General features: G+C 42.9%; 1 protein-coding gene across 3 annotated transcripts in view; it reads right to left on the reverse strand.

The window, feature by feature from the left end:
* Positions 1-14,886, reverse strand: part of PEX5L (peroxisomal biogenesis factor 5 like) — a 286,049-nt gene that overhangs the window by 53,406 nt on the left and 217,757 nt on the right. For all 3 annotated transcript variants that reach the window (XM_075861664.1, XM_075861663.1, XM_075861662.1), the window contains one exon: positions 9,855-9,954. In XM_075861664.1, the coding sequence (XP_075717779.1) occupies positions 9,855-9,954 (100 nt within the window). The remainder of the gene's footprint in view (positions 1-9,854; positions 9,955-14,886) is intronic.

Here is a 14,886-nt window from a genome sequence, read left to right on the forward strand (position 1 = left end):
CGAATTGCTGAGCATCACTACCAGGCATGTACAGATGAGATTTTATGCTTGAAGAAACACAAAGGACTGCAATGCTCCAGCAAACATCACAGTCCATTTGTTCTGATGATCAGCAGTGGTTGGACCCTTATTGACCAAACATTCATGGACTATCCTAAGGATAGGTCATTTAGTTCCGGAAAACCTCTTCAATGTGCTTTTATTACAGTTTATCACTAAACTTACTGTAAGCTTTTGCAGAATGATAAGTTAAAAACTTACTGATACCTTACATATAACTAATTGCCCTATGAAATCAAATAAAACCAATCCAAATTGTAATAAAGTACATCAAGAAACATGCAAATAACCATTGGTGTTATAAAGATGTGTAAACAAATAACCTGCATGTGTATTTTTATGATTTTAATGTGACGCCAGGTCTATTCCTTTAGTACCCATAAAGAAGATGTCCACTTTCTGAAAACTGATGACCTATTCCCTGGATAGATCATCAGTATATGATCGGGGCATGTCCGACATCCGGACCCCGCACGTATACGCAACTCCAGCTGCCTCCGTGCACTGGATGTTTGGAACGGGATGCAGTAGTTGGAGCCGGAAGCAGATGGCTCCGACCACTGCATAGTGGCCGTTCGACAGAACTGCAGCTCTGCTCCTATTCACTTGCAGCTTGACCGCTATTCTTTGATCGGAGACATCTGATTCCGGAAACATCGTCGGGCGCCCGGAGGCAGCCGGAGTGCCGGATCGGTGAGGGGTCCGGGTGTCGGATACGCATCGAACATATACTGATGACCTATCCGGTGGATCATCAGTTTTCAGAAAGTGGACAACCCCTTTAAACATTATATTCTAAAAATGATATAGCAAATATTTCTGTGGAACATTATTGCCTTCAGATACTTCCATATACTGAAACTATTCAAAAGGTGTATATATGAAGGAAAGTGGGATTGGGGCATTATCTTAGCATTTTCATGCAGCTCATATAAACAATGTAATTTCCAAATGAGGAGCCACGGGAAGCATAAGATCCATTACATTTAAATTCTAATTTGGGAGAACTTCAGAAGTACAGAATCAAGAATAGAGATGTCAGGCACTCATTTACTATGTAACACGACAGGAGGCTGATTGTGTTGTCTCGACAACTGTCATTCTATATTCACGCTAGGTGTTTCTGACTTGTCAAGACTGGCCCGCCATTAACCTGTCGCTTTCCATGATAGAGCGGCAAGGGGATGCAGCTTGCAAGAATAGAGCTTGTGAATTACTGCTTGAATGTAAGATTGGGACGGCAACATAAAAATGGCAATGAGTATGCAAATATGTTTTCTAAGCCATACTTTTCTTGGACATACCCACAGCTTGTTATGCAGCACCAGTAACCTCCTGGAATATAAGGAGTATCCTAAGTCTACATGCACACATTGCGTATTTTGTTGTGGAATATAGGCAACAAAACCGCAAGAAATTCGCAGCAAAAAAACGCACTCGAATGTGCATTTTTTATGTGTTTTTCAGTGTGATTTTTACGTCTTCCCGTTTTCATTTTGCGTGTTTTGCTGCATATTTCGGCATAACTAGGGAGATAGAATTCGCAAGCGGAATCGCGGGATAAATTGACATGCCGCGGTTTTGAAAATATGCACCACGATCAATTTACGTCCTGAAAAATACCATAGTGTAGACATGAGATTCCCTGGAATCTCATTGCCTATGCTGGTACTGTATTACTCAATCGTTTTGCCGCACGCAAATATGCGCGGCAAAACCGTACATAATACGCATTGTGTGCATTGACCCTAAAACATCTCTTGTCCATTCTATACTGTCTTTATAATTGGTATCATTCGGATATTTCTTAGTGTAGTGAAAAAAATTATATATATATATATATATATATATATATATATGGATCCACAAGTCCCTTCAAAGATACCTGAAGAACCAACTGGAGAACATGGAACGTTATTCAGGTGAGTTCTTTTCATATTCTTCTAATTTTAAAGATATAGCTAAGCAATAAACTGCTGTAAACTTTGAGCACTCCGCGGTGTCAATGCAAAATGAATAGTACTGTACAGTCTCTAGATAAATAGTGCCAAATTGTCGAGGGTTTCATATTTGTCAATATAAATAGTGCATACAGTGCCCACATAGTGGGAGGTTTATCAAAACTGGTGCAAAGGAAAAGTGGAGGTTACCCATTACAACTAACAGATTTCAGCTCTAATTTTTCAGTGACCCTTTTAAAAATTAAACATACGATCTGATTGCTATACCCAGGTAAATAATGCCTTCAGTGCCCAATGGCCGCATAACACACTCAAACATTGGCCTCAATGACAGAACCAGTGACAGCTTACTTCTCCATTTTCTTCCAGATTCAAGATTCAAGAATCCCCATCTATGATGATGATGGTGGAACCGTTTTTTAAATCACAGAAAATGGGATAAAATTTACTTAAAATCACATAAAAAGGCCATACTTACAGGGGTAGGTTAAAACATCAGTACCCAGCAGGATGCAGACAAGCCGCAATACTGCATAAAGGGAGAAGTATGTAAGTATAGCCTTTTTATGTTATTTTAAATAAATTTATAGGGACTTGCAAGATGATTTAGTCAAAATTGTAACTAATACCTTATTTTTATCATGTTTATTATTTTTGCAGGATGTAGCCTGGCCTTGTTGGGGAGAATAGGGTGTAAGTACTGTGTGTGGTAAACTTAGAAGGTATGTGCAGCCCACCTGATCTAATTGTAGGGGCATTACTAATAGGCTGTAAGCCAGCATGTTGCACTACACATAACCAGGGCCAGCGTCAGCACCCAGCGAACCCAGGCAAGTGCCAGGGCCTACTATCCTTGGGGGCCCACTCGGCTGCCGGGTGCTGACGCTGCTGTCGTCACGGCATCACTGTCCATATGTAGACAGTGATGTCAGGAGGAAATAGGAGTCCCAGGCAGAGCGCTAGAAGCGGCTCTGCTCGGGACTCCGTCTCTGGGGAAACCCCAGACATCACTTTCCATATAGAGACAGTGATGTCAGAAGGAGAGAAGGAGTCCCAGGCAGAGCGCTAGCGGCTCTGCTCCGGCACTCCGTCTCTTAGGAAGCCAATAACAAAACTGTCCATATATGGACAGTGTTATCAGAGGGAGAGAAGGAGTCCCAGGCAGAGCACTACAAGCGGCTCTGCCCCGGGACTCTGTCTCTGGGGAAGCCCCTGACATCACTGTCCATATGTGGACAGTGATGTCAGGAGGAAATAGGAGTCCCAGGCAGAGCGCTAGAAGCGGCTCTGCTCGGGACTCCGTCTCTGGGGAAGCCCCTGACATCACTGTCCATATATAAACAGTGTTGTCAGGAGCAGAGCAGTGTCCCAGGCAGAGTGCTAGTAGCACTCTGCCTGGGACTTTGGCTCTGGGGTTATCCCTGACATTACTAACCGTATATGGACTAACCGTATATGCTTGAGAAAGGCTCGTATTGAGCTGAAACGTTGCACCGTGGAATAAAAGGATCTTCACTTTGAAAATTTGGTAGTGCTGTCTCCATTTCTTCTTTATCTTGACTGAGGGGTCACTCGGACTGTGACCCAGGAGACGTGCACCCTCTTGAAAAATTTATCCTGTGCTGCTGATCTATACATATCGTATATGGACAGTGATGTCAGGGGCTTCCCCAGAGCTGGAGTACCGGAGCAAAGCCTTTACTAGCGCTCTGCCCGGGACTTCAGCTCTGCTCTGGACATCACTATCCATATATGGACAGTGATGTCAGGAGCAGAGCAGGAGTCCCAGGCAGAGTGCTAGTAGTGCTCTGTCCGGGACTATGGCTCCGTGGCTGCCCCTGACAACACTGTCCATCTGTGGACAGTGATGACAGGGGTTTCTCCTGAAGCGGAATCCCCAGCCAGAGCATCGGGAGGGGGGCTGTGTGGCACTACCTGGGAGGAGGGGGCTGTGTAGCACTACCTGGGAGGAGGGGGCTGTGTGCACTACCTGGGAGGAGGTGGCTGTGTGGCACAACCTGGGAGGGGGGCTGTGTGGCACTACCTGGGAGGTGAGGGCTGTGTGACACTACCTGGGAGGGGGGGCTGTGTGGCACTACCTGGGGGGCTGCATGGCACTAACAGGGCGGGGGGCTGTGTCGCACTACCTACAGAGGGCACTACATTTATGGGGGGCCTAACCTCTATATGGGGCATAAACATGGCCTAACGTCTATATGGGGGCACAAAGTGACGTTTTTTGCCATTTCACTGCCGCCGTGAGTTCCCCCGCAAACAGGCTTACTAAGTCGGTGTCGCCCAAGGGCCTACATAGACCTGGAGCCGGCCCTGCACGTAACTGTGTGTTTGGCACCTTTTTGAAGCCTTATCTGTATGCAATGATAATACTAAGCAGTCACCCCCCTCATGAATAGTAGGTGTGAGAGTGGCTGTTACCCAGTGTTTTGGACGTGTGCTATCTACCTCCATGTAGCTATTGTGGCTTGTCTGTATCCTGCTGGGAACTGGTGTTTTAACCTGCCCTTGTATCAGTAAGTATGGCCTTTATTCATCTAGACATAAAGATTGCCCCTTAGTCATGGTGACAGGCCTAGGTGTAAAATGATAATTAGAAAGATCTCTGTACTGTCCATTCAAATATCTGTACATTGTAATTAGCTCACCCCTAAGCCATTTTTTTTTCAAACTGAATAAGCCCATGTTTGATAATCTTCCTTGGTACTGCAATCCAGCAATTCACTTCATTACCTTGGTCACCCTCCTCTGCAGCTGCTCAAGTTCAGCTACATTCTACTTAATCACATGGGCCCAAAATTGTACACTATATTTCATGTGAGGTTTGACTAGTAGTTGGTGTAGAGGAAAAACTATATCTTTTTATGTGCATCTATACCTCTTTTGATGCATCCCATGATTTTATTAGCTTTGGCAGCAGCTGTCTGGCCCTGGTTGCTTAAGTTCAGTTTACTGTCCTGAATAACAAAACTATGTGATCTCGCGAGAGAGATCACACAGCACAAGCCACTCTCACACTGTTCGTAGCTGATTGGACAGTGTCAGTGCGATAAGTAGCACGCCCCCATGCCATTTAGAAATAAAGAAACGCCCTATTGACACGTTAGGGGGTTATTTACATATCGGGCGCCAAATATAACGGCACCGATATCTAAATAACGGAGGATTATTTTACTAGGTTTGTGCAGCAGTGCCTATTACATGTCCATACATGTGCACTCAGCTGCACATGTATGGGCAGGTGAAAGGTTCTCTTTAATACTTAGGCTGGATTCACACGACCATGTTACATCCGTAATGTACGGAACGTATTTCGGTCGGAAGACCCGGACCGAACACAGTTTAGGGAGCCGGGCTCCTAGCATCATAGTGATGTACGATGCTAGGAGTCCCTGCCTCTGCGTGGAACTACTGTCCCGTACTGTAATCATGTTTTCATAAGTGTATAAGAACAGTGCATTACATAATTAGCATAGCGTGCCATTTATCAAGTTGGTGCTCGCTAAATCTGAACATGATAAACATGTCCGTTGGGTTCCAATAGCTTTTTGGCCTCCGTCGGGCTGGTATACGTAAGCATACCGCATTAAGGTATATTGAATAGCATAGTAGACTACACTATTTTATACAATGGCATCCTGTTAAAAAATATACTGCATGCTATATGTTTTTTTTAACCTGGGAGCCTATGGATCAGATGCCACTGTATGGAAAACGTATACATCATGAGATTTTTCACCACATATACGTTAAACAGATGCTATAATATCTTATGGGGACAAATGCCTATGACATAGGCCTAACCATGACATCCTTGCCTATAGGCTATTATTGCATCCGTTCCAACGTATTTCATAAAAAGTTGTCAGGGGTTCGGACAGCACTAGGTGGTAGTGGGTGCATGAGTAGGGACCAATCCAATATGTTTAGCCAATCCAATATGTTTAGCAAAAGCAGTACTCGGCACACCAGATTGGATTGAAATTCTTCAGTCTTTATTATTTATAGATTGTGGCTAGAATGGAATATTGGCGTTAAGGTATTGCATCGTCCTATATGCGGTCAGCCGCAATACCTTAATGCTAATATTCCATTCTAGCCATAATCTGCAAACGAGTGCTTGATGAAGGTCATAACTTGACTGAAACGTCGCACATGCATATTGGCATATAAATAAAAAAGACTTAAGAATTGCACTCCAATCTGGTGTGCCGAGTAATTCTTTTGCTAAACATATTTCATAAAAAGCTCAAGACGTAGACGTTATACGAATGACATAATAGCATCGTGGTGACGGATGCCACTGTTAGACGTCTGTCACAGTCTATGGTTAACGTACATTTCGGGAGCTTTTTCCAGCCTATATGTTAAACGTATGGCAAAATCGGGATGTAAATTCGGCATAACTGGCCTACAGTTAACAGGCTTGATTTTTAACCCCTTTTTGATAATAATATCTTAGTGACATTACTAGCTTTACTCTGAGTGTATTAACATTAGATATAGCTTTACATAAATTAAAATAATGAAAAAGAGAAAAAGCCAACAATTATCTCAAATGTTGAGCTCAGTTATCACTGCAGAAACGAAGATCCTCTAGAATCAGTAGCAGATGAGGCTTCACTGTCCTCTCCTCACTCTACTCCTCCATTTGGAGCCCATTTTGTTTCATGATATGCCTGATAATCAAACAAGCTACATATTTTAACAGGCTGCATCGGGCCACTTTCAGTAGTACTAGTTCTACTGCCCTAATGGCGGCCCTCACTCATAATGTACACCACATGTTTTTCAAAGGGAATATGTTACCAGAAGATACCTCTAACCTAGGTCATTTAACCTGCCCATTAGTTGAGTGAAATATAGCGGAGATCTATGCCAGCTCCTAGCTTTCATAGATTTTACTCTATGGGGTGTAGCAAGATAGAGGCCCGTGCTATGACCCGCATCCCCTCCCCAATCAGACTATCCCTCCCTTCCCCATCGACCTCGGACTATTAAAATGAAAAAATATGTATATATTACTGACCCCACGCTCCGCTTTTCAACAATGGGTCTCTAGGTCCACACACGCTCCATCAGCATGTTGCAGCTCATACAAGGTACTGACGCCGGGCAGCGTCAGGAGTTTGTATGTGACGCAACATGATGAGGGAGCCTGAGGAAGAGGAGCAGTGAGGTGAGTTACAATTTTTTAATTTTATGTCTGATGGAGGAATGAATGGCACATGGCCACAGTCATTACGCCACAGTTGTGAAGCACAGGCAGCCGAAAAATGTGACACATTTATTAGAAGGCCTTTGCTTCTTAATAAATGTGTTGCATTTTACTTGAACAAATTGTTTATTAATACTGGTGTATGAAACACCAGTTTTAATAAATCTCCCTCTATGTGTTTACTAGTGATAGCAAGCTGCAAGTCAGCAAGAAAAAGTTATCCTGTAAGATTGAGCAACTGCACTACATACTGTACTGTAATTTTGTATATTTTCTTATGATATATAGCTTTGAAAATACTAAAATTAAAGGGGTTGCCCAGTCCCTAAAAATGTATGGCCTAGCCATCAATAGCTGATGGGTGGGCATCCAACTCCCGTGACCCCTGCTGTTTTGAATCAGTTGTTTTGAAGGGGCCGCAGCACTCATACGAGCACTGCTTCCCCTTCATTTCCCTTACAGCTCACACTGTGAATCGTGCACACACTTGTAGCGGTGGTTCACAGTATTACAGCCTTCCCCCATTCACTTCAATGAGAGATGGTTGTAATACTGTGAACCACCGCTACTGCCATGTTGGCGCTTCACAGTGAGCAAGTGACGAGAATGAAAGGGAAGCAGTGCTCATACAAGCGCTGCGGCCCCTTCACCTTCAAAACAGCTGATCGGCGGGAGTCCCGGGAGTCAGACCCCGACCGATCAGATATTGATGGCATATCCTGAGAATAGGCCATCAATTTTTAGGGACTGGCAACCACTTTAAGTATGGTTATCTATTTGCACCATTTTAAAGTTTACATATAGAAAGTATTGACAAATACAATTGAGTAATTTCACAAATGCATTGCTTTACATATCTTCCTCTGAGTTATAGCATCTATTATAGTGCAGAGCTGAACTGACAATTCTTTAGGCTTCAGTTCTGAAATCTCTCACGATTGCTTGATGGCTCAGTGCCAGTACAGAGCATGCTCTGATGATTTGCTCGCTGGGTAGTGTAGTTTTTATACTATGCATTGTCTAGTCTGACTGAATTATAAGTTCTCAGTTAGGGCATGGTCAGACGTGGCAGAGTTTTTCCGCTGCAAATGTTGGTGCAGATTTGGGGCAATTACGCAACGAATCTGCACCAACATTTGCATATTTGACAGGTAATTCAGATGTTGCAGAAAACACAGCGGACTTGCCACAGATTTCAGTTTTTGCATTGCAAAGGCTGAAATACACAGTGAAATTCTGCTTCTTCTCCGCAACAGACAGTGCAAGCTGAAAGTTCCGCACCGCAGCCTATGGTCCGCAGCAGAGTTTTCTGCAACGTCTGAACTAACTTTCCTAAAAATGTATAGAAACAAATGTAAAAAACGTCCGCTGGAGAATTCCACTGCGGACTGTCCACAGCGGAATTCCACAGCCATTCCGCCACGTCTGAATGTGCCCTAAGGGTATGTTCCCACACACAGGATACGCTGCAGATTTTCTGCAACAGAAAATCCACAATGGAATTAAAAAAAAAAAAAAAAACTCAGATAAATCTGTCACAGAAATCGGAACCAAATTGTGCGTTTTTTCTGAGCATATTTCTGTGGAAACGCTGCATTTTTTTCTCAGTGGTTTTACCTGCGGATTTACTGGTAAACATTGATTATAGCAAAGTATATGTACACCTGCAGATTTCCAACGTAAATTCAGTAAAAACCCGCAAAAGAACAAATGTTTCAGAATTTATAACCCCCATTGAAAGTCGCACCGCAGAACACTTTCTGCACGATTTTTCTGCGTTTTTTCAACACCATGGGCAAGAGATTTTTGAAATCTCATTCACTTTGCTGCTACTGTGTATACTGCACAGAATTCTGTTGCAGAAAATCTGCAGTGTCTACGCTACGTGGGAACCCGACCTTTAGCTGTCATTTGAATGTGTCTGTCAACATGCTTGTAGAAAGTTTCTAACAGCAGCCAGTGGGATTGTAAATGCAACATTGGGCTATACTACAATCTGGATTATTTGGATTTACAAACCTAAATTAAATAAACTGTAAATGCTGTTAATTGGTGAGCATACATTTTATTAAAGATTAATGGGGTATTCCACCTGCAGACAACTGATGACCTATCCGTTAGGTCATCAGTACATGATCTGTGGGGGTCCGACACCCGATCCCCGTACAGATCAGCTGGTCCGGTGCCTCTGTGCACCGGTCGTACATGCCAGAAGCAGTTCGCTCCGGCCACGGAATAGCGGCCGAGCTGTAGTAGTGTAGCTCTGCTCCTATTCAAGTGAATTAGGAGCAGACCTGCAGTTGTACCGCATGGCCGCTATGCTATGTACTGAGATAAGTGCTTCCGGCTCCGTACATAGCATTATGTGCCATAACATCCGGTGCCCGCAGACCACCTGGGCGGCTTAACAGTGCGGGGGCGGGTGTCGATCCCACACTGATGATATACTGATGACTTTTCCACTGGATAGTAGTCAGAAGGTGGAAAACCCCTTTAAGGAAAACACCCCATAAAAACCACTTCCCCTACACAAATTAATTGATTCTCTCCCCCAAGTAGAAGATTTGGGATTCAGATCACACATTAAAACTCATACTTACTTTTACAGCAGGTACTAATTCGAGGTCAGAAGCTTGTTCACTTTCCAGTGTATTATTCCTGCTTCTAGGGGGATCAGCTTGTGATCTACCATCCGCAGACCTGGCAAAAGAGCCATGAACACATTATTGTGAATAGTATGGCTCTAAGAGAAACAAGATTATCCTACTTTTAACCCCTTCCCGCTCCTTGACGTACTATTACGTCATGGCAGCTGTATCGTTCGCGCTCCATGCCGTAATAGTACGTCCCGGGAGTAACGGCCGTTTCGGCCGTCCTCCCGACACATACAGGAGCTGTGACGCTGCTGTCTTGTTCAGCAGCTGTCACAGCTCCTACAGCGGGGACCGATCGCTGTGTCCCCGCTGATTAACCCCTTAAAAGCCGCGTTCTATAGAGATCGCGGCTTTTTAGGGGTTAAGCTGCCATCGCCGGCCTGCTACGCGATAGCGGCCGGCGATGGTGACTATGGCAACCGGACACCAAACAATGGCGTCCGGCTATGCCATAGACGGAAGCCTAGTGGGTCCTGACAACGTCAGGACCCACTATGCTTGCTGTCAGTGAGTAGCTGACAGTTCTAATACACTGCACTACGCATGTAGTGCAGTGTATTAGAATAGCGATCAGGGCCTCCTGCCCTCATGTCCCCTAGTGGGACAAAGTAATAAAGTAAAAAAAAAGTTAAAAAAAGATGTGTAAAAATAAGAAAATAAAAGATTTAAAAGTATTAAAAGTAAAAATCCCCTCTTTTTCCCTTATCAGTCCTTTATTATTAATAAAAATATATAAACAAACAAATAAACTATACATAATTGGTATCGCCGCGTCCGTAACGGCCTGAACTACAAAATTATTTCATTATTTATCCCGCACGGTGAACGCCGTAAAATAAAATAATAATAAACCGTACCACAATCACAATTCTTTGGTCACTTCACCTCCCAAAAAATGGAATAAAAAGAGATCAAAAAGTCGCATGTACCTAAAAATGGTACTGATCGAAACTACAGTTCGTTACGCAAAAAATAAGTCCTCGCACGGCTTTATTGATTGAAAAATAAAAAAGTTCTGGCTCTTAGAATAAGGGAACACAAAAAGTGAATGATTGTTTACAAAACGTATTTTATTGTGCAAACGCCATAAGACATAAAAAAAACCTATAAACATCTGGTATCGCCGTAATCGTATCGCCCCGCAGAATAAAGTGAATATGTCATTTATAGCGCACGGTGAACGCTGTAAAAAAAAAACAAAAAAAAATACAATCGTACAATTGCTGTTTTTTAGTCACCACGCCACCTAAAAATAGAATAAAAACGGATCAAAAAGCCGCATGCACCCCAAGAAAACTACAATGGATTCCTCAAGGGGTCTAGTTTCCAAATTGGGGTCACTTTTGGGGGGTTCCCAATGTTTTGGCACCACAAGACCTCTTCAAACCGGACATGGTGCCTAATAAAAAAGAGGCTTCAAAATCCACTAAGTGCTCCTTTGCTTCGGAGGCCGGTGCTTCAGTCCATTACTGCACTAGGGCCACATGTGGGATATTTCTCAAAACTGCAGAATCTGGGCAATACGTATTAAGTTGCGTTTCTCTGATAAATCCTTTTGTGTTATAAAAAAAATGGTATAAAGAGGATTTTCTGACAAAAAAAAAACGTACATTTCACCTCTACTTTGCTCTAAATTTTTGTGAAACACCTAAAGGGTTCATAAACTTTCTAAATGCTGTTGTGAATACTTTGAGGGGTCTAGTTTCTAAAATGGGGTATTTGATAGGGGTGTCTAATATATGGGCCCCTCAAAGCAACTTCAGAACTGAACTGGAACCTAAAAAAATAAATAAATGAGGCAATACTTCGCTTCTTACATTATACTGATAATGAGCCGTGCCCACCCCGAGATGACCCCAGTTTTGACCGTTTGTATAAACGGAGACCCCTATTAGACCGTTCCAGTGCCCGGTTTTTCCAAGCATACACCCCCGAGAAGTGTATTTCTATTGATGAGTCCCTGGTACATTTTAAAGGGAGGGTTCAATTCCGCGAGTACCTGCCGGGTAAGAGGGCAAGGTATGGCGTGAAGATATATAAGCTGCGAGAGTGCATCAGGGTATACCTACAGGTTTAGGATATATGAAGGAAAGGCCACCCCCAAACCAGACTGCATCCTGGACTACAATAGGTACATGGGAGGGATGGACTTGTAAGATCAAGCCCTGAAGCCCTACAGCGCCATGCGGTGTGGTATAAGAAGCTGGCCGGGCACATCATACAGATGGCTTTGTACAATGCGTACATGCTACGTCGATGTGCAGGCCAGACGGGAACTTTCCTGGAATTTCAAGAGGTGATTATCAAGAACCTAATCTTTAGGGACCAAGAAGGGGGTTCACCCAGTACTTCTGGAAGCGGGGCCACACGCATCGTACCAGGGCGGCAACACTTTCCAGGAGAAGTTCCCCAAACTGGCAAGAAGGGAAAAAGTCAAAACAGGTGCAAAGTCTGCTATAAGAGGGCGATAATGGATGACACAATATATCAATGTGACACGTGTCCCGAATAACCAGAGCTCTGTATGAAAGTGTTTTAAAATTTATCATACATCCCTTGGTTTATAATTTACCCCAATTTTACTTACCCTGATGCACTCCACACAGCTTATCCCCCCTCGTCTTTCCCCTCTGGGCCCTGCTGTGTGTCCAGGCAGCTGATAACAGCCACATGTAGGGTATTGCCATACCCGGGAGAACCCACATTACAGTTTATGGGGTGTAGGTCTCCGGTCAAAATGCTCACTACACCTCTAGATGAATGCCTTAAGGGTGTAGTTTTTAAAACGGGGTCACTTCTTGCGGGTTTCAACTGTACTGGTACCTCAGGGGCTTCTGCATACATGACTTTGCACTAGAAAATCCCCAGTAGGCCAAATGGTGGTCCTTTCCTTCTGAGCCCTCCCATGGGCCCAAACGGCAGTTTATCACAACAAATGGGGTATTGCGGCACTCAGAACAAATTGCGCAACAGAATGGGGTATTTTGTTTCTTGTGAAAATAAGAAATTTTCAGCCAAAACTACATATTATTTGAAAAAAATAATTTTGTTTTCATTCCCAGCCCAATTCAAATAAGTTCTGTGAAAAAACTATGGGGTCAAAATGGTCACAACACCCATAAATGAATTCCTTGAGGGGTGTAGTTTCAAAAATGGGGTCATTTGTGGTGGGTTTCTATTGCTTTGATACCTCTGGGGCTCTGCAAATGCGACATGGCACCCGAAAACCAATCCAGCAAAATCTGTACTCCAAAGAACACACAGCGCTCCTTTCCTTCTGAGCCCTCCCATGGGCCCAAACGGCAGTTTATCACCACAAATGGGGTATTGCCGCACTCAGGACAAATTGGGCAACAAAATGGAGTATTTTATTTCTTGTGAAAATAAGAATTTTTGAGCTAAAATGACATATTATTGGAAAAAATATATATTTTTTTAATTCCCAGCCCAATTCAAATAAGTTCTGTGAAGAAACTATGGAGTCTAAATGGTCACATTACCCATAAATGAATTCCTTGAGGGGTGTAGTTTCCAAAATGGGGTCACTTCTGGTGGGTTTCTATTGCTTTGATACCTCTGGGGCTCTGCAAATGCGACATGGCACCCGAAAACCAAACAAACCAAAATCTGTACTCCAAAGAACACACAGCGCTCCTTCCCTTCTGAGGCCTCCCATGGGCCCAAACTGCAGTTTATTGCCACAAATGGGGTATTGATGCACTCAGGAGAAATTGGGCAACAAAATTGAGTATTTTGTTCCCTGTGAAAATAAGAAATTTTGGTAAAAAATTACATCTTATTGGAAAAAATGTCATTTTTTTAATGTCACAGCCCAATTGAAATAGGTGCTGTGAAAAAACTGTGTGGTCAAAATGCTAACAACAACCATAAATGAATTCCTTGAGGGGTGTAGTTTCCAAAATGGGGTCACTTTTGGTGGGTTTCCATTGCTTTGATACCTCTGAGGCTCTGCAAATGCGACATGGCACCCGAAAACCAAGCCAACAAAATCTGGACTCCAACAAACATATAGCGCTCCTTTCCTTCTGAGCCCTCCCATGGGCCCAAACGGCAGTTTATCACCACAAATGGGGTATTGCCACACTAAGGACAAATTGGGAAACAAAATGGGGTATTTTGTTCCCTGTGAAAATAAGAAATTTTGATCACAAATGACATTTTATTGGAAAAAATGAATTTTTTTTCATTTCAGAGCCCAATTCAAATACGTGCTGTGAAAAAACTGTGCGGTCAAAATGGTAACAACAACCCTAAATGAATTCCTTGAGGGGTGTAGTTTCCAAAATGGGGTCACTATTGGGGGATTCCTATTGTTTTGACACCTCAACACCTCTTCAAACCTGGCATGCTGCCTAAAATATATTCTAATAAAAAAGAGGTGTCAAAATGCACTAGGTGCTTCTTTGCTTCTAGGGCTTGTGTTTTAGTCCACGAGCGCAGTAGGGCCACATGTGGGACATTTCTAAAAACTGCAGAATCTGGACAATACATATTTAGTAGTGTTTCTCTGGTAAAACCTTCTGTGTTACAGAAAAAAAAATGAATAAAATTGAAATTCAGCAAGAAAAAAGAAATTTGCAAATTTCACCTCCACTTTGCTTTAATTCCTGTGAAATGCCTGAAGGGTTAAAAAACTTTCTAACTGCTGTTTTGAATACTTTGAGGGGTCTAGTTTTTAAAATGGGGTGTTTTATCAGGGTTTCTAATACATAGGCCCCACAAAGCCACTTCAGAACTCAAGAGGTACCTTAAAAAAAAGGCTTTTGAAATTTTCTTAAAAATATGAGAAATTGCTGTTTATGTTCTAAGCCTTGTAACGTCCAAGAAAAATAAAAGAATGTTCAAAAAAACGATGCCAATCTGGGACATATGGGACATATGGGACATATGGGAAATGTGAACTAGTAACTATTTTGGGTGGTATAACCGTCTGTTTTACAAGCAGATGCATTTAAAT

This window comes from Rhinoderma darwinii, chromosome 4 (genome assembly GCF_050947455.1).
Source record: "Rhinoderma darwinii isolate aRhiDar2 chromosome 4, aRhiDar2.hap1, whole genome shotgun sequence".
Classification (NCBI taxonomy): Eukaryota; Metazoa; Chordata; class Amphibia; order Anura; family Rhinodermatidae; genus Rhinoderma; species Rhinoderma darwinii.